Source organism: Larus michahellis, chromosome 1 (assembly GCF_964199755.1).
Source record: "Larus michahellis chromosome 1, bLarMic1.1, whole genome shotgun sequence".
Taxonomy (NCBI): domain Eukaryota; kingdom Metazoa; phylum Chordata; class Aves; order Charadriiformes; family Laridae; genus Larus; species Larus michahellis.
The window spans coordinates 53,808,827-53,828,015 of record NC_133896.1 but is presented as its reverse complement, the minus strand read 5'-3'; the positions used below and the strand labels follow the sequence as shown (position 1 = coordinate 53,828,015).

Here is a 19,189-nt window from a genome sequence, read left to right as displayed (position 1 = left end):
AGTTGTTCGTCTATGGAAAATCCCTTCCTTCTTGCACTGTGACCTGCAGAAAAATGACCAGGGAGGGGGAATCCTTCCTTTGCTCTGCAGTGGAGTCTCAGGAATGAGAATTGTTTTGTTTCTCTGCTTCTCCTCTTCCAAAGGTTTCTCAGCCAGTGCAAGGACTCTGTTGTGATTTTTCCCTGAAGTAGTTGGGGTCAGTTTTGATCTTGGCCTTTGTAAGACCTAATCCCTGAAATCACTGTAACGGCTTTTCCAGGAGTGCTATGACTTTCTGTCTTACAGTCTGTGTGGCACTGGGCCAGTGTCCCTTCATGCTGTGTAGAAGATGATCTTTGAGCAAATACCTGCCATATGAACACAACCAATAGTGTCATTTGCTCCTATCCTGTTCTGCTTCTTTCTGTTTTGTAATTGATTCATTTTTGTTGGCATCTCCTTTTCTGTTTGGTGTGTTCTGCCCTGCCAGTGCCCCATGTAATTCCCTGCCTGCCAGTCCCTAATGTAACAGGACTCAGAAGATGATGGTGGGAACTACCAGGTGTGGAGCATTTGGGATGGGATATACTTCAGGAACTGCATTGACTGGGGTTGCCAGATGACCCTGGGATTTTTCACAGCAGATACAGGCACTGATCCTTTAAAAGCCCAAGTCGTTTTTCAGGCAAACCGAGCTGCCCAGGGTGTCCAGTAGCCTTCATATCCTTGCTGAGCTGCCAATCATAATCATTTATGGTGAGGCAAAGGTTGCTGGAGACTTGTTCAAAAATTGAGAGCGTTGCATGTGACCTGTCCTGGGCATCCCAACAAAGTTGGGATTGTTTTGTTAGCCTGTAAGGTATCATGTTGTCACTTGTGATCTGTGCCGTGCTAGAAACAGGGCACAGATACCAACCAAGCAGTGGGTATGCTCCTGCAAAGCTCCCTGGCTAGCATCCCCCAGTATTCCCACCTCAGCCACTAGCTTGTGTCTCAGCTGCCAGCATTAACTTGTAGCCAGAGAAGTCTCATCCTAAAGTGCCTGGCAGGTCTTTGGTTACCTTGCGCTTCTAGGAGTGCCAGGAGGATGAGGACAGCAGGACTCCTGGGACGTCCTGAGCCCAAGACAAGTGTCCACGCATCACACACCATGGGCCTTCCCACACCCTGCTGTGTATGAGGTCCTTCACTGGTGAAACTTCAGCTCCTAAAGATTCATGTCACGGTTCTAACCTCAATTAGCATGTGCCTTAGGTCTCCCTAAGGTGGATTAATTGATAAAGAAAAATTTCCTACCCAGCTGATTCCTGCTAGGCTTTACCTCACCTCACAGCTCACAGGATTGTGCCCCACGTTTGCTGAGATCTGCCTGTGTCCTGGGCTTTGGACTCTCTGCTGAAGTTCTAGAGCTGCTGAGGTGTTTGGCCAGACAAATCTAAGGAGGCAACAGCTATACCAAGTCAAGTGGCCCAGGCAAACACCTCAGTGATTTTGCTTCGGGACTCACTTGTGCTGAGGGTTGGTCTAAGACCTAAAAAATCCTGCATCATCTTAGGCACCAGCTTCCACAGAGATGAGATTCTGCTGGAGTGTGAAAGTATGTTTCCAGTTCCCCTGGGTGAGAAGCAAAGCCTGGCTCTAGGACTGAGTGTTACCATTGCTCGCACTATCTGCTTGAGCTTGCAGAGAGCCTGAAACAGGAGCTCTGAGAGTTGTTCTGCTTCCTTCTCCCCTCCAAAATGGGAAATCTCATATACTGACAAAGCAAGAGAACATGGTAGTTCCACATCATCTTAAAGGAGTGAGCTTTGATTCAGTGGCAACAGCAAATGCTTCTGTTAACAAGTACCTGAAATACTAATGAAAAAACACCAAAGCAAAACCCTCTATAATAAAGGGAAACAGATTTTATTTTTATACCCTCAAAGTTAAAAATAAGCATTTCAAAATATTTACAATGACTATATATGAAATAACCTTTGTTAATGAAACAGCAACATACAGTACTAGAATATATCCACCAAACTGATAAAATCTACATAAGAAGAAAATGTAACAGAAAGAGAGAGAGAAAAGTAAGTAGCATCCATGCACAATCTGCACCTGCATGGTTTTTTATACTCGCTGCCTTTTAGTTGTGGATGGAGTCACAGGAAGTTTTGACCTCTTGGCCCTTCTAAATGCCACTTGTGACTAAGATTCTTCGAACGGACAGAAATTTGTGGGTTACAGCAGCACCAATGCCTTACTTTCCCGTTCCAACCTTTCACATGGGAACCTTGTATTACAGAGTGGACTCAAAATCTCTCAGCAACCCTGGGAGGTAGGTATAGTTTCATGGAATTTGGCAGATGGAAAAGCACCTGGGTTAAGTGACTGGCCTAAGGTTGTGCAGCAAGGAGCAGAACTCACAAGCCCTGCCTCATCTCTCCAAATCTCTCATTAGGGAATATATTTTGTCTGCTAACCAGTATCCTCTGCCTTTGAGATGAGCTGTGTCACAAGGTGGGGTTCTCAATTAATACCATGTCCTGGGTGACAACGTGGGAAAAAAAAACCCTGCCTACAGATAAGGACTTGTCTCATCAAAGATCTGCAATGTTGTGGTGCTGTTACCATGTTCTGGAGCTGAACAGAAGATTTTGCTGTAGACACACACCCAAATGATTCTCTCCCTGCATGTGCCTCATTGAGCAATTGCATCCTCTGTAATTAGGAACCCCTGTGTATCTTCCCCTCCACATTTTCTCTCTCTCTCTCTCTCTCTTTCTCCATCATCCACACCTGTAAATGTGCCCTTCCTACCTCAGTCTGATTCAACCATGGGAATGCCAAATAGTAAACAGAGCAGCAAAAAAAAATAAAAATTGCTGCCTTAGTTCTGTAGATATTTTTAATAGTAATTTAGTCTGATTTCTATTGGGTTGCTTCTCAATTTAATGTCTTTAACTTTCACATATGTGCATATATATTTATATATATATATATAAAGGTAACAAAAGGCCCATCCCATTTGTTTCAATGGACAAAAAAAGGGGTCATAAGCCTCACTGCCCGACCCACAAGGCACACCGAAAGGTAAGTGAAGAAGGGCTCTAGGAAGGGAAAAAGATGTAGCCCTTGTTTTTGTGGTGCCCTTCAATCACCACTGCTGAGCTTGAAGCTTTGTGAAGGTATGACATAACGCTGCAGAAAAGGAGAAGAGCTGTCTGGGTCACCTGCAGGTTTCTGGTGCAGCAGCTCCAGGGATGCTAGATCAGTTGGAGCTGTTTCTCCCTCTCTTTGGTGAAGGAGTTTCTGAGGATTCTAGCTTTGTTAGTGATTTTTCTGTGGTGGCGGCAGTGGCGATGATGGTGGCTGTTTCCATCTTTTTCTATTGGCCCGACAGTTCTCTCAGCAGAGCAATTCTTCCCCATTCCCAGTAGCCATCCCTCTCCCCTAGACTCCCATCGGCCTTATTTTTTCCTAAGAACAAGGTAGAGGATGCTGATGATGAAACTGAAGCAAAAGCAGATCCAGGCCAATATGAAGCAGTAGCCATGGTGAGAATTTGTAGACAGGGGCACCTTGCCTGTGAACCGAGCTGTGTAAATGGAGACTCCAATCAGAATGCACAACCCTGGGGGAAGGAAGGGGAGACAAGAAAGAGAGTTAGGAAACGCACAGAAAGCAGCATTGCTGCGGGACTTCTGAAGTGCCACTGCCCCCTGAGATCGTAATGCATGTTTTGTGCCATATGAGAGAGGGGCTGCTGCCCATTAGGCTTATTTATGGAGGATTTCTCTTGCAGACGTGATGACATAAGACACCTGGGGCTTGTTCAGCGGGTGCCATGGGGAATAAACCTTTGTTGGGAGGAAATCAGTAATAAGATGTGCAGACAGTTTGGTGCTATGTGTTGAATCCCATGAGCAGTATCTGTCTAATCGTTTATTCCCCTGCCCCCCAAAATACTTGGATCCTTTTTTTTGTCTTTCAAAGGTATTTTGCAAAACGCACTAGGGTTTTCTAATGAAAATCTGGAAATATTTTTGTTATGTACAGTAAAAAAAACAAACCAAAAACCAAACCGACTTTCCAATTCCTCTGTGGCTTTGTTTTATCAAAAAAAGTGGGCCACTTGAAACCTTTAGCTGGCTGACAGCCTCCCCTGATGGCTGTGTGTGGTAGACACGTGTGGCTATTTGTGCTTGCAGAGGCAATGGGACGCAGGCAGAGCCATCGCGAGGCGTGCATACTTACAGCAAACCAGCATGATGGCTCCAGTCATGTAGAAACGTTTGCCTTTCTCCAGGGTGAACAGCTGGGCAATGAACATGACGAGCGCGATGACGGAGAAGATGATGGAGAGGATCATAAAGGCTTGCACGGCTTTGAGGGAAGCTGTGAACGCAGAGGGAATAGGTTTGAGAAGGTCAGGGCTCAGCCTTGGTAATGCGCACCAACGTCCCGCAGTTCATCCCCACAACAAAAACGCAGATGTAACTTACCCTCATCACTAGTGCTGACCGGCAGCTGCTCGCAGGTGTTGTTGCACAGTAGCCAGAGTCCCGTTGAGACCGTTCCCAAGCTGGACGTACCCACCATCCAAACCTAAAACAGGGTGAAAGGGTCATGTCATGGAGGGGGCTGCCTTGGTCCCCTGGCCAGTTGTCAGGCTAAACCGTAAGGGGAGCGACAGTAGCCCAACTGCCACGAGTCAGAGAGATGAAAAAGTCAGCATGTGTTGGCAGCAGATGAAGAGCCGAAGCAGGTGGGAGATGACGCAGGCTCCCAAAGCTGGGGGGCAATTGATCCAGGCGAAACACCGGGGAAGTCTGTCCCCATAACCGGGGAGGGGGGAAATCGCTCAGAGCGTCCATCCTCTCCCTCCCCCCGTGCCAGGCGGCGGGAGGGCGCGATGAGGCGAACAAACCGCCGAGGCGGGTGCGAGGGGACCCCCGAAACCCGCCCCGCGGGGGAGACCCCGGCCGCCCCGCCCCCGCCGAGCCGCCAGGGGGCACCCTCGCCCCGGGTTTCGCCGGCGGCGGGGGCGGGGGGCGGCCTCCCCCCTTCTCTTGGGCTTTCCGTCAGGAGCAGCGTGGGGACACACACCCCCCACCACCCCCCCGCCAAATTCGCTTGTGCTCTCCATGACGAGCAGCGCCGGGAGCTGTGCTTGTGGCCGCCCCCGCCCCCAGCCCCCGGCAGCGGGCTGGTGCCGTCAAGACAGACAGGCGTATGGGGGAGCGTCCAGTTGTGCAACAGCCTGGCCGCCAGGTGGGATGATAAATACCGCCTCTGAGCTGTCATCTGCTGATCTCCCCTGCTCCTCGCTGCGCTCTCTTGGATGAAGAGTGTCCAAGGTGCTGGTGGCTCTGGGATTTGGGAGCGGGGTGTGGGGGGGTGGTGGTGGCAGGCAGAGGTTGCCTCTTGTACCACCCCGGCTGCCTTTCTGCTCCCTGGGCACAGCCGTCACTGCTTCGCATTTGCTCACGGCCGTGAGTGGGTGTCCCTCACCTATAGACCTGAGCACCCACCCGCCTGTCCCCCCGCCAGCCATTTGAAGGGCTGGCTACTGCTGCGGAAGGCGATAGCCGTGTCTCGTCCAGGGTGGTCTCTACTTACGTTGGCAATGGTGGAGACGAAGAGCATGATGACAGTGGCGATGTGAACCACAAAGATACCAGCCAGTAGCACCAACATCTTGGGTCCCTTCCAGGTGGTGTCACCAATACAGAAAGCTCTGGAGGAGAACAAGAACAGAGGGAAGAAGTGAAGGGAAAGGCTGAATGAAAGAATAGTCTTACTAGTTATTATTACTATTATAGTATTACTATAAGCTTTATTTACGTGTGAGAAAACAGGTTGATTTTAAATCCATTCTGGAACCATGTAGTCACAAAAAAACATTGCTAAAACCTGTGTCAAAATCTGCAAGGGAGTTGCTCAAGAGGTTAAAGAAAGCCTGGAGGTAAAGGAACCAGTCTGGGAGGAGATGTAGAGCAGGGGTAGTTACCTCGGGGCATTTTAAAAATAGCCTGAGTGTATACACAGATTGCTTAAATTGGTGTGTGGTTATGTAAAGTAAAAATAACATACTCCAGGCCTACGCTCCAGGAAGAGGAGTTTTTGTCCGCAGGATTCACAGAGGTCAGGAAGGATTTTCTTGTCCTGTTCTCCCTTTCCCTGTCGTGGCACAGCCTCCTTCAGCTGGTCTGGGACATGGACAGATGGTGTGGAGTAGAGGACTGTGTGCTCCTGGGTGCACCAGGTGTTGAGCAGCGGTGGAGAATGGACTGGGGGGGCTACTCCTACTCAGTGGCCCACTCCATTATGTGAAGAGGAGAATAACCCAACAGAAACACCACCGAGGTGTTCTGTGGCAGAGGGAGATGCTCAGGTTTGCAATGAAAACTGCCTATTTCCCTTTTAAAACTTGAGGTGCGCAGATCGCTTTATTACTGCAATAAGATTCCCTTGTAATGCAAATTCCTCTTTCGTTTGTTTTGGGCTTTTTTTGCCTCTGTACCCTGCAAGCTTTTACTTTTTGTAAGATTCCCTTGTCATTGATGAACACGTGGTGGGAAAGGGAGGGGAAAGTGCTTTAGAAACCTCCCATGACACTGTTCATCAAGGCTGCTGACTTCTCCCCTGAAAATACAAAATACAAGGAACAAATCTAAGATGTGAGAGTGAGTGCTGACGATTCACACAGAGCGAGTACACGTATGTCCCCTCCTTCCAGGCATTTATTAGTAATGGCGCAGTATGGCCACAGAAATCAGGCAGAAGATTTTACTGGGTCTACTCTGTGGCCAGTGAAAGACTGCTTCCTAGAAAGTTTCACAGGGCTGTGTTGCTCTTTCTCTTGGTTGTGCTTGTACTGAAGAACAGTGTCAAGTCTGTGGTTAATGTTGGCTGTCATGTTATTTTGGTCCAGGTGACTCAGGTAAGGTTTGATGCTGTCACCATTTGTACAGGGTGTGGTAACATTGTCATGGAACAACAAAATTACGTTTTATGATGTCTTTCACGCAAGCTGTAACAAAAGGCTTTGTAAAGTGCCATAAATGTATTTCTTTTTACTCAATGACTCCACCTTCTCCACTCCTGTCTTTCTCCTCATCGTGGCCATGTGTGGGAGTGTATTCCTGTGAAGTGCTGCAGCTATTCCTTGAACTGCTTTGGGTACAGTTACCCAAACCACAGCAGGCAGGTAGGCACTTTGTCCAGTTCAGCATTAGCTGATGACCAGGAAGAATTCCTTGAGTTCAGGATCTCAAGGAACCAGCTCTGTTAGGTCAGTCCTCCCACACAAATGAGGCCAGTCCTTAGAAGGACAGATTAGGTTTAGTGACTGGTCCTGTCTTCTCAGCGAGAACTTGTCCGCTGTGAGGTTTCCTTCATCTGGGAGAACTCTTTGGAGTTGTTTAGCCCTGGCTTGCTGAACATGGGTTGGGCTTGCTTGTCTGCTTTGGGGTGTCCTAGCAAACTCCTCAGACTCTAGGGCTTGATTTGCCTGGATGGCCTGGTCACTGTGCCCTCTCTTGTCACAACACCTCCCTCAGTGATGATCTTGGACAAAGTAAAGCCTTCTTAGGGGTTCTTCTCTGACTGTAGTGACAGTCATTTATGAGTTCAGCATCACCAAATCCAGCTTCTCAATACTATATGCAGGCTACCACATGAAGACACCTGACCTGAGCATTAAACCCCTTCTTTCCATTGACTGCAAAAAGAACGAGGGTTTCAAAATGCTGGATGGCAACTGATATGGATATCGCCACTGCACCTTGAGCTGAGAAACTTGCTGTTGCCGTGACTAAGTTACATATCTGCAGCAGGTGCCTTGAATAGAGCCTCTGGGTCAAATCTTCCCATCCCTTTACCTACGTGTCATCCTTTTTTCTGACTGCCTTGCTTCTTACACAAACTGTAATGAGGGCTCTTGCCCACCACAGTGTATTGGTATGCATAACCACATTGTGGCAAATTTGCCTGCTATGAAATTTGCCTTTACTGAACAGTGGCTAAACTTTCTTCTTTCTTAGATGGACGTATTTTTGCATGGCCTCTTTAAAAACTAATTCAGCTGGGGTTTTTTGCTGATTATTTTTGAGGACCTTCAAAAAAGCCCTGTACTTGAAAGACTAAAAGCCTACTTTCATGACACCCTATAGGACTAGAACAGTCCTTCTAAATGCATCTTCTGTTTGCGTTCAGAAATGAAAATGAGGGATAAATGTTACTTTTCAATGTAAAAAAGAAAACCCCACACCCAGAACTTTGACAATATGCTGAGGAAAAAAACCAAGTCCTTTATTCCCTTTGCTTTTTCTGGCCTGTTCTTGCACTGCTTGAGAGCACTGTTAGTTCAGGTGCTTGCAGTGCACCTACTTCCTGAGAACGTCAGCACCTCTCCCTGAATACACACACTATCAAATGCAAACTCCCCCAGGGATATGTGCTCACAGCTTAAGTTTTGATTCTTTGTGAGTTAAAGCACAAGCCTCCCTCTCTATTCATTTGCTTTCCCCTTCCTTCATCTCTCCCTGCCTTTTTAATAAAGCACTAGAGAACAATCCCAAAGGAGCAGTGGGTGAACAAACGGCATTGAAATAGAGTCATCTCTATCTCTGATGGTACGGCACGGACTTTTCCTCCCATTAGACAGAGAAGCTGGCAGAGCATTGGTGACTGACAGGATACTCTTTCCATTTGTTAAGCGTGAGACATCTTTCTCCGCTACAGGGTGGGGTCACATTGCTCGAGCAATAGGACACAATTGCATGCAAATGCCTTTTCTTCCATTCCCCTACCTAAACTGCAGCTGGATTTGGAGTTCCTCAGGCTCTGCTTGGGCTATGAGTCAGTCTTAGCCTTCCTAGAGCTGACAGTTTTTTCCACTGACTCACACCAAAGCTCTCAAAACCACAATTATTTAACCCTGCAAGTGTTCAGGACACGCTGTCAGTTTTAGGACAGCTTCTCAAGATCCAGTCAAGCAATGGGGTTGGGAATCCTGCATTAAGCCTCCTGGCATGTCTTCCCAGGGAGAGACCCAGGCTAGGCCAAGAAAAATAGGGCTGAGACATGAGAGTAAAACGACTACTGAGGTAGGACAAGCTGGTGGGGAAGAAGGAGCCAAGGTCATGCACCTGCTGGACAGCCTGCATGAGTCAAGAGAAGATCTTGCACTGATGACAGCGGACTGAGTTTCCTTTTCCTGGGATGATGGGCGAGGAAAAATAACAAGCCCCACCAACAGTAACCATGAATAACAATCACCATAGCAGCCTTCAGCACAAAAAAGCCTGCAGAAAAGCATGACAGACTCTTATCTGTGTAGAGGCTATTTCGCTATCCATACAGGGGTGCACATACTAAGGAACAACAGATAGCTCTGCTGCACCCTAGTTCAAGTTCAAGCAGGCAAGCACCATCCATTGAAAACTAAGACAGAGTCTTCTTGAGCAGGCAAAGTGTAGCCACCCATATCACCCCTCTCTCTACTGAAGTGTTTTGGATCCTTCTATCTGGAGGGCAATCCGGGGAAGCGAGTCCTTGCTCTCGGTTTGCTGCTTAGCATAGCATCAGGGTGGAATGCAAAGTGCCACTTGCAGATATGACAAACGCCAGTGGTATAGTTCCTCAAATACAGGGAGTGGGTTACTCAAGAGGATAAGCCAGATTAGGCAGTGGTCCTTTTGCTTCTGGCAAAGCGCACTGCAGCGAAAGCAGTAGAGGGAAAGCGTACAGGATATCTCTGCTGGAATGAACGGGTTGTTTGGGGTGACAAATCAAAGCACTCTTAACTAAATTTGAAATATTCCACGTTTGAAGTATTTCTCAGGGATGTAGCTCACCTGACTTCCATTCCCATTCTACTCTCTGAACTGAGGTTCCTGCTTGGGACTGCCTCTCCCAGGGTGAGTTGGTGAGGCATACTGTGAGAGATGCTGGCTGAGGTGAGAACTCAGCCAACAGCCTCTAGCAGCCTACAGTGTCCAGGGAGGAGAGGACATCTAAATCGCACCATCTGTGAGTGATTCCTGACCTCCGACTCCTCTAAAACTCAATTTTTCAGCTGAAGTCTCTTGGGTTTGATACATTCAATTTCTCAACAAGGGAAAGATGGCATTTCAAGGAAAAAGCAAATGCTTTTTGGCCCGAAAGTCAACAAAAATCTTCATAGGTTGAAAGATGATGAGATGAAAGAAATTCTGCCTTTCCCAGATGCCACCACAGAATATAAGAAATGAAGCAGTAAGGCAGACCAGTGGCCTGCCTCACCCAGTATGCTGTCTCTGGTGGTGGCAGCAGGAGATCCAATATTTAGAGAAAGCACGTGAACCAGGACACTGTCTGAAGTTGCAGAGAGTCACACCAGAAATACTGGTGATTCGAATCAGGGCCAGGCCCACTTGGAAAGGAAGGGGAAAATTGTAGAGGACTGGACAGAAAATAAGAAGTATTTGATATTGCTTGAGACAGCCACAAACTGCCACCTCCGTCACCGGTGCATTCCTCAGTGTGAAAACAACCTACAAATAGCAATGCTGCCGTGATGCCACCAGAAGGGGAAACCTCAGGGTGCGATAAAACCTTCTGCAGAATTTGTAGATCTGCCTTTGACCGAGATGAGGCCCTGACTGCATCTTAGCCCTGATACAACCGCAACGACTTATCCTTGCGTGCGGTAGAAGCATGAGTGCTCATTGTGCCCGGGGTGTCTTTTGGCAGGATGCAAACATGCAAAGTTCTTTGTGACAGTCTGAGGGCATGGTGACTTTGGGCCCATCGCATTGTTACTAGAAAGCTCATGACGACTTTAAACAACCACAGGGAAGGATGTCTTTGCTTTCACCCTTTGCTCTGCTTCTTGCTTCAGATCCAGATGAATCCAGAGTCCTTGCTGACTCTGGACTTTTATAAACCACTGTACACCAGCACTGCTGTTGACAACCTGTTTTTGACAGACCGGCCTGACTCAATTTACAAGTCAGATGCTTTTTATAGACATGTGGATGAGTAGGCTGGTGCCTCTGGAAAGAGATTTCACATGTGTGGGAAAAGGGTTGGGCAGGAGGCGTGCGTGGGCACACGGAGACCTTTGGAGCCTCTGGTTTCTGGCAGTGAGAAGATTTTGTGCATGCATGGGTGGTGGCTGTGGTGACCACATGGGGTACAGCAAGGCTGTAAAAGTAGCAGATGAGTGTCAACCAGAAGGAAAGTGTAGAGCAGCCTGAGGGGCTGCAACTGAAAATAAGCTTAAGTAAATGGAAGATTTTGTCTGGTTCTTGGGATGTGTTTCCTGGTGATATGGTCTCCAAGGGATCAGGGGGAATTGCCTTCCCAGGGAAGTCGTAAAGCCCCAGATGTGAATCATTTCTTGTCCTCAAGAATCCACCCTTGGTAATGAACCTCCACTCACCGAGAGATGCAAGGGGGAGTCACAAAAGATGACACACAAGGGTTTTCCAGCTCTCATGCTCATGATTCATACGAGAGTGGGGAAATATCAGAGCTCCTAGGGCCGACAGTGAGAAATTGGCATTTTCTCCAGAAGAAACCACCCTCGAGCGCTTAGCCATGTGACAACATCAACAGAAACTCCAAAGCTCGCTTGGTAGTAGGAAAGGGAAGAGACAGCTGCCCGGGGCCTGGCAGGCAGCCAGCAGCCGCTGCTGGAGGGAAACACTGTCACTCTCACACTAGACACGCCAAGGAAGGGCTGGGACCGATGGGCAGCAAGTAAGAGGGAGGTGTGGGGAAGGGGACCTCGGAGCTAATGGAAGCACAGAAGTGTTCCTCTGCACCTTTGGAAGCACGATGGGGAGCACCCTTGCCCCTTAGCACGTTGGATGGTCCCTGGCGGGGGGGGTTAATTAGACACGGGAGTTGCTGGGACTTGCAGGGCTTCCGAGGAGATGCTGAGATACGCGGGAAGCATTAGTGGGAGGACTCTGCTGGTTTGGGCGATGACATAGTGCGTGTAGGGCTGTGCATCTGCACCTCTGCGTGCACTCTGTGAATGGGAGTGTGCATCTGTGGTTCCCCCATGAGCAGAGCTGAACCGTGTGTGCGAGCGTGTGTCTGTCTGCGTGCGTGCTCGTGCCTGGCTTCCTTATGGGTGTGCGTATCTATCCGTGCAACTTTGACACTGACAGTGCCCATGTGGGAGAAACCATCTGACAGCTCCAACAGGAAAGTTCAGGTTACAGTGTGGTGTGAGCAAAAGTGCACACATCACTCCTGCTGGGATTCCTGCTTCTCCTCCTTGCAACAGATAGAGGTGGAAGGTCCCTGGAGTTCACATCAGCTGTGCTTTTGGCTGCATTTTCAAATTAAGGATGCAATTCTCTGATTTACATAGACAGTTTCATAAAGATCTTCCCTTTTTTTATCAAGGGAGGGTAACTCTGAAAAAGAAGTGGCTCCTTATCAGATGGCATCCCTTTCTCTCAAGACTGCAAAACCTCTGAGCATGCCAGCACAGCTTACGAGACACTGAGGTCAACGTGACTTAGGCATCTAAACAGTCTGAGCTTTTGGGTCAGTTTGCCTCCAGGGTGTCCTTGTTCCCACAAGCCAGCTTGGAAAAAGACTGTGCAGGATTAAATTGCAAAATTGTGCGATAGCTCTTTCTTTCAACCCATGAGGTGCATGAGTGATGGACCAGGGGTAGCAGGAGAGTGAGTATAAAGCAGAAGAAAGAGGATGCCGTGCAGCCTGGAGTTGTTCGGTGCTCTGTGCAGGGTCAGGTAAAGGTGGCCGTGAGGTAAAAAGCCCCATCTGGCTTCAAGAGAGCTTCTTACACCTGGGATTAGTATGGGCTGGCAGAACGGTATAAGGGTCATTCTAGCTCATGTTACATGCAGAAATGGCTTTCCACGAGGCATCAGGAACCCCCCTTGTTGGAGTATACCACGCTGGCCTGGCTGCAGCCACTGGAGGCCAGCTAGCAGGCAGGTTGTCTCAGCTGCCTGAGCTGGCACAACCAGCGGCTATGTCAGTCTCAGACCCCGGCTTTCCTTCAGCAGTGGTCCACGTTTCTGGAGCTCGTCTTCTGCAACCCCCTGACAGCCTGCTCCCACCTCTGAACATTGCAGCTCTCCCCTCTTGCTCCCATGGATCTCACTATCTTTTCCAGAGGCTTGCTGGGGCCGGTCGGGGAGACATCTCTCGGGAATGAGAAGAATGTGGATGCTGGACCCAGTCATGGCAGCTGCTTTCACAACTCCCCTCTCTGAGAAGACTCTGCCCTGTGAGGGCAAAAGGACAGCAAAAGCCCTCGCCTCGGATTTCCTCTAATCCAAACGTATATCCAGGTGGCCCCACATTGCCTTTGGCATGAGTCACTGCTCACCTGCCGTCAGCCACTCCAATGCTCATAGTTCATTGCATTTCTCCGCGTGGCTGGGAATGACCTAGTCCAGGACCTGTCCTTGGGCTCTCATCGTGGGTGTCTCCCCATGCCTGCAGTACAGACTGCTTTTCATAGGGGCAAGGGGACAGATCTTAATTATGAGCTTGGTGAACCAGTCACTCCCTTGGGGAATGTGGGTTCTGGAGCTGAGTTGTCCTAACCCATCCCTCCCTACCATGACAAAGCAAGGGCTACATTTGGTCTTACTCAGAGAGTAGCTTCCATGTACTCTCTGCCCTGCTGCAAACAGCTCAGGAGGAGGAGGGTGCGTGGAGCTGCAACTTTGGCCAGGGTTTCCTTTGTTCATTGTCCAGCTGTTCTAACTCAGGACGTACTTTCCAAAACTCTCCCAGTGGGGTTTGAAGAAATCATGCTCCAGACTGCAGCCCCCAGATGTGCTGCTTTGCTGCCCTCCCTGCCGTGTAACAGCAGAAAGCAGTTTAAGAAAGGGGACACTCTTAAATTTCCCTCTGGGCAGCTGACAGGGGGAACTGCTGCTGGAGCCCATGTCATTCTGGGGGATGACTGACTGTGGACTGGCTCTGACAGAGGATCTGTACAGTCACATTTGAGCTGGTGCTTCAGCCCATTTATTCAGGGCCAGTATTACAGCACTGTGGCTACTAGTTAGTCCTGGCAGGGGCTGTCAAAAGAGCAGGGCCATGAACAAGAGCTTTCTTTTCTGTACATTGTGCTTTGCCTCAGCAGGAAAGACCCATGATGTATTAAACATCCATCTTCAAATGGGGAGATAGGAAATCCCCTTCCTTACCCTCCCTTTTGGAGGTGTAAGAAAGCACCTCTGGGTCTTGTACTTCTCCCTGCCTTGAAGGAAGGGTAAAGAAATCTCATCTTTTGGTCTTTTTCATTACTTTTTTTGGAGAAGAACAAGAGCAAGGAAAAAAAATAGGAGTGTCACACCCTGCAGCCTGCCCTGTGTTGTGCTGGGTGACAGTGCTGTCACCTCCCTATTGAAGGGTACAGGCACAGGAGCCCATTGAGTTCAAAGGGGTCTAGAAGTGCTATTTCTTGCCTTGTGGCACTTGCCTTGCCATGGGGCACTTGAGCATCCAAGGGCAAATCCCATCCCGGCATTAGGTGCCTCCCCTTTTGCCATTGGGTGTAGCAGTCAGTGGGGAGCACCCATCCAGTAGCAAAAGGGAGCTGTGGGGGTGAGCAAGTAGAAATGTGCCATGGAAGGGATGTTGCGGCTGCCACGTGGAGTTGATGGGTCCTGTGGGAGCAGGCAGGGCTAAGGAAGCAGACTGTACCCTGCCACCCCTCCCGATTTTGCTTTGAGGAAGCTCAAGCAGGAGCAGGCTGAGTGCCATGTCCCAGCCTTGCAGCTGGGAGGGTGATGAACAGAGAGAAGGATTCATGCTTGCAGCAAATCTCCCCAGTCTCATCATAAACAAGGCCCCGAGGTGGGCCTTTTACCAAAAAAAACCAAAACTGCTGGCTATTATCAGCAGATCTCCCAGAACTGTTTCAAAACACAATCTCTGCTCCCCCCCAGGCCACCAAACAGTAATTCCTGCATGCACTTGCGTTGCTTGCTCTCTGCAAAAGTCAAAGACCACCAGCTGGGCCAGCAGGGCCGGTTTTCCAAGCCCAGGGCTCTCTGTCCTCAGCAGGGTACCGGCGAGCACTAACAACCCTGCAGCTCTGAGGCACCCACTCCAAAACTGGGTGTTTCTCAGCAAGATCCCAAGTCCCTCCTCCATTAATGTGTCCTTGGGTGTGGCTCAACTCCGTCTCTCCCAGATGTCTACCTCGGGATGGCACGTGCCTGGTTGAGATGCCCAGCTCTCACATGAGAGGAGCCTGGATGAATGGCTGGGGCTGTGCGCCACGTGTTTGAATGGTTAGTCATAGCTGGGGCAGGGGGTGGTGGCAGCTTCCACGGGGGCCTGCTGGGAGGAACTCCTTAGGTGGGCGTGCGGTGCTTCGCATGGAGGAGCTGCATTTCAGGGTGTGCTGCCAGGCACTGCAATGTTAGTGATAGTAAGCTACCTCGGTTTTGATCCTTTTGCTATGCTGATCCTCAAGGGAGCAAATAGAAATAAGCTGCCTTTAAGCCCGCATTCTCTGGGCACTGGGCACGCAGACCCCAGGTTTGGCAGCTGGGTGAGGTGGGCTGGGTGGCAACATTCAGCCGACTTAAACCCCGGTTATCATAGGAACAATAGCTAATGGGCTCCAAGTTTTCACACTCGTCATGCCCAGCTCCCTCTTGTGTGTTTGCTCAGAAAAGAATCCCGCTCCGTCCAGAAATGTCAAGTGGGCAGTTCCTGGACAAAGCTGCTCTCAGAGGTGCCTTGAGGAATTCAAAGCTTTTGAGCGAAAGTTGCTCTGTGGCCACAGCATTTTTGGTTGTGGTTTTTTTTTTTTTTGCAAACCAATTTCATTTTTAATCGTAGTAAATGACAACTTCCAAAAACGCTTTCTACCTGGACTGATTGCTGACTGCCCTGGAAACGCTCGCTGCCTCAGTCAGCTTCCCTACCACTCAGACACGTCTATTTCCCAAGCAGGAGGCACCCCTGTATAACCGAGCTGCAAGCAATAGGGCCAGAGGGGGGACCTCGAAATTCACAAAATCCATCCTTCTGCCACAAGGTTAAGGTCAGCCCAGCTTCTTGGCCATTCGTATAGTAACTGTCCACACCACCAGCCTGAGCCCCAGCCATGCCCAGGAGGACTGGGAAAAATACTGTTTCAGTCTCTTCTAGATGCATGAAACTGTGCAGGGGCATGCTGGGTTTGTGTGACAGGAGCCAAAGCCTAGTGCCAACAAACCGGGTTTGCTGCGCTCCTTTTCCCAGACCTCAAAAACAGTGCAAGGGTTTGACTGCAGGATACGAACCATAGCAGGCAGACGAAGTGGGAGAACTGGCGAAGAAGGGGAGGGAGGAAAGGCGGGAGGGGGAAGTTGCGTGGTAAAAGGCAGGTGAATAAGGAAAATTGCCAGTCTCTGCAATCCTACACTTCCCATCAGCGCCTCCCCACCACCACCACACCCCACCACGCAGCCTGCGGGGCTCTTAGCAATTCCACCCCCTCCCTCGCTTTGCCTCTCCGTGCTCCCCACTCCGGGAGCTGTGCTGCTAAGGAAGGCGTCAAATGCATTTCTACCCATTGCCTGGCTCTGCTTAACAACTGGGGCTTCGTTTCAGCATCAGGAACCAGGACCCGAGCAGAAAAAGAGAGCTCCTCCCCATCGTACCCCAAAGCCTGCACCTTTGGGGCCTCTCAGCCTTCACTTGGAATGATCATTGTTGTTCTAAATTAAAGCTTGGCAAACTACCGACGGAGGGGAGAGAGACAGGCAGGAAAATGCGGGCGAGAGCCAGAAACACTGAACCAGCAGTCTGAATTTCAAGGCGTTTTCCCACGTTTGTAAACAATGCCACCACTCCAAGGCTGCGCAGTGGCTCCTGTGCCGGGGCTGGCCCGGGCTGGATGCAGCGTGCCCTCGCCCTGGCTGCACATGCCCTGGAGGCAAGGATAGCATTGCTGCTGCCAGCCCTCTACGGTTGCAACCGGGGCGCTGTGCAGTGTCGCTTTTGCCCCGTAAATGCAACTGGATTTCATAGCAAAAGCCGAAAGGTTAAGATACGTCCTGTAGCCAGCTCGTGTGCTCGGTTGAGGAGAAGCGTCGGAGCAGAGGGGAAAAAGCAGGCTGGAGCTGCTGGGCGAGGGGAGCAGCCGCCAGCGAAGGAGAAAAGTCGCTGAAGGTTTTGGAGAGCAGGCTCTTACCGTGTGGGCTGGGGCCGGTCCTGGCACCTGTGGGAGCAGGAGCGTGCTGGGCTGCAGTGCCGATGTCCCGGAGCGCCGAGCTGTAGTGAAGGGGGAGTGACCTGGTGGTGGTTTAAGTTTCCTCCGGTGGTGTGGGAGGGTGGTGTCTTTCCACTCTGTTTTAAAGGAGTTACTATGAATCAGTCTGCCTTTAAAGAGAGGGAGAAGGGGGGAAAAAAAAAAAAAATTTAATGAGCTACGCCCTGCTTTGTTGGCAGGGAGTCAAGAGTCGCTGGGAGGAAACCAGCGATTCAAAGAAATCTGTGCAGGGCTGCGTCTGACTCAGTGCAGTACAGAGACCGCAGCCTGGAAAAACGACTGACGCTGATCCAGCTGAGTAATAGAGGCCCACAACAGCATCTGTTTATAAAACTGAACTTCTGGTTGTCATAAAAAAAAAAAAAAATATAGTTACAAATGTGGCAACGGGACTTCAACAATACAATCACTCAAACAAACAAACAGCCGGTTGGCAGGGGGCATCGTGAGGCTGGGTTAGTCACCGCATCCCCTCCCGGTACTGCACGGAGAGAAGTCCCTGAGGTTGGCGGTGCGGGGGAATGAAAAATCGGACCTGTGGGGTTGGCACGGACAAGACTTTTGGGAATATACCAAGGAGCAGAGATGCTCAAAATGCAGCTTTGGCCTTTGGTGGTGACTCCGGAGCAAGTTGGCCAGATGGTGGTGGTTTGCTTCCACGGAGAGAGAGCAGGCAAGAAAGATGAAATAAGGAGTTTGTGATTCACAGTTTCCTGAAGTCAGCATTTCTTGCCATCTTAAGGACCTCTAAAAATAGATCCTTTACATTTGCAGAGAATTGACTGGTGTAATTGTCTCGTGCGTGCTACAGGCAAGCGTGAGTGAGGATGTGCTTGAGATGCGGGTGAAGGGGGAAGAAGTTCGTCAGAAAGCATCTGGGTTAAAATGTGATCCATGTCTTGATAGAGTTGGTGATCTGTTACTGAAAGGATTCAAGCCTGCCTTTGCAGAGGCCCAGATAGAGATAAGCAGATGCCGATAAAATACGTGGCAAAGGCCTTTCCCACTGTGATGAGGGGGACTCTGGATTGCCTGTATTTGAAAGACAAAGCTGATGCTCTTTTAAGTCTACACAGATTAAAAGATCTTGCTATTTTTCAGATTATTCCTTCTCTCTCTTCTAATTTTAGACTGTAGCAACCTGAGTAAAAACAGAACTATGGATAAAATAGCAGCAAAGATGATACATATGGTGGGCAAAGATATCATGCCTAGACAATCCCATGGGAATTTTGCCACTGATGGAAAATAAAGACAGATTTTTGTTCTCTGAGGATAGTATAAACCAAACTGTGTTTAATAGCTGTGGGTTAGAACCTGCTTCTTGGTGATATCACATGGGGCAATGACCGTGGAGCCCCCTGAGAAGTGGAGTATGAAGTGACCCGTGACTGGCAAAGCATGTTTTGTTCAGAGAGAGCAAACTCGTTTGGTACAAATTTCTCTCTAGCCTGGGATGCCATGCCAGGCAATGGCCAACATGAGATGCTTCGCAGGGAAGCAGCAGGGTTGTGCAGCGTCAGCGGCAGCTTGCCCGCAGGAGCGTTGCTTCCCTGCTCTCCATCTGGAAATGTTGGTGCTCAGCCAGCAGAGCAAAGAAAAGTAACCGGACAGGCCACATAGGCTGTGACTGTGGCCCTGGAGGAGCACTGGTACCCTGCCAGTGGTTGGCTTCATCCCTGCTGCTATACCTGTCAAGCTGGGGTAACAGCCAGTGTCAAGCGAACAAAGGTGCGGATAGCTGCTCCCGTTTGGGAGCAGTGCTCATCGTCAGGGTACGATGAGGTCAGGGGAGATCTCAGCTTCCACTGGGCAGATTGGTAGCTCTTTGGGATGTTTCCACCTCACATCTGGACAGGGACACAGGGTAGAAGTAACCTCACCAATAGGTTAAGTTAGGAGAACATTTCAAGTTTATAATATTTGTTGTGCTTTCTGCACAGCTGTTTGTCTGTGGATGAA

At 49.5% G+C, this 19,189-nt stretch overlaps 2 protein-coding genes across 2 annotated transcripts in view; one reads left to right on the top strand and one right to left on the bottom strand.

The window, feature by feature from the left end:
- GSG1 (germ cell associated 1) overlaps positions 1–19,189 on the top strand; it is a 94,100-nt gene that overhangs the window by 38,138 nt on the left and 36,773 nt on the right. The gene's annotated exons all lie outside the window — the stretch shown is intronic.
- Positions 1,867–17,730, bottom strand: EMP1 (epithelial membrane protein 1). The gene is made up of 5 exons (XM_074572693.1): positions 17,150–17,730; positions 5,587–5,704; positions 4,470–4,572; positions 4,222–4,362; positions 1,867–3,598 (listed from the first exon to the last, which is right to left on the bottom strand). Exons 2-5 carry the CDS (start codon positions 5,662–5,664, stop codon positions 3,435–3,437), a joined length of 486 nt encoding a protein of 161 aa, XP_074428794.1. The 5' UTR covers positions 5,665–5,704; positions 17,150–17,730; the 3' UTR covers positions 1,867–3,434.

Excerpts from the sequence above, each read along its gene's own strand:
- EMP1 (XM_074572693.1), bottom strand. The coding sequence starts at position 5,664 with ATGTTGGTGCTACTGGCTGGTATCTTTGTGGTTCACATCGCCACTGTC. Across the intron at positions 4,363-4,469 it reads GGTCAGCACTAGTGATGAGG|CTTCCCTCAAAGCCGTGCAA; the intron begins GTAAGTTACATC and ends CTGCGTTCACAG. Across the intron at positions 3,599-4,221 it reads AGCCATCATGCTGGTTTGCT|GGTTGTGCATTCTGATTGGA; the intron begins GTAAGTATGCAC and ends TCCTTCCCCCAG.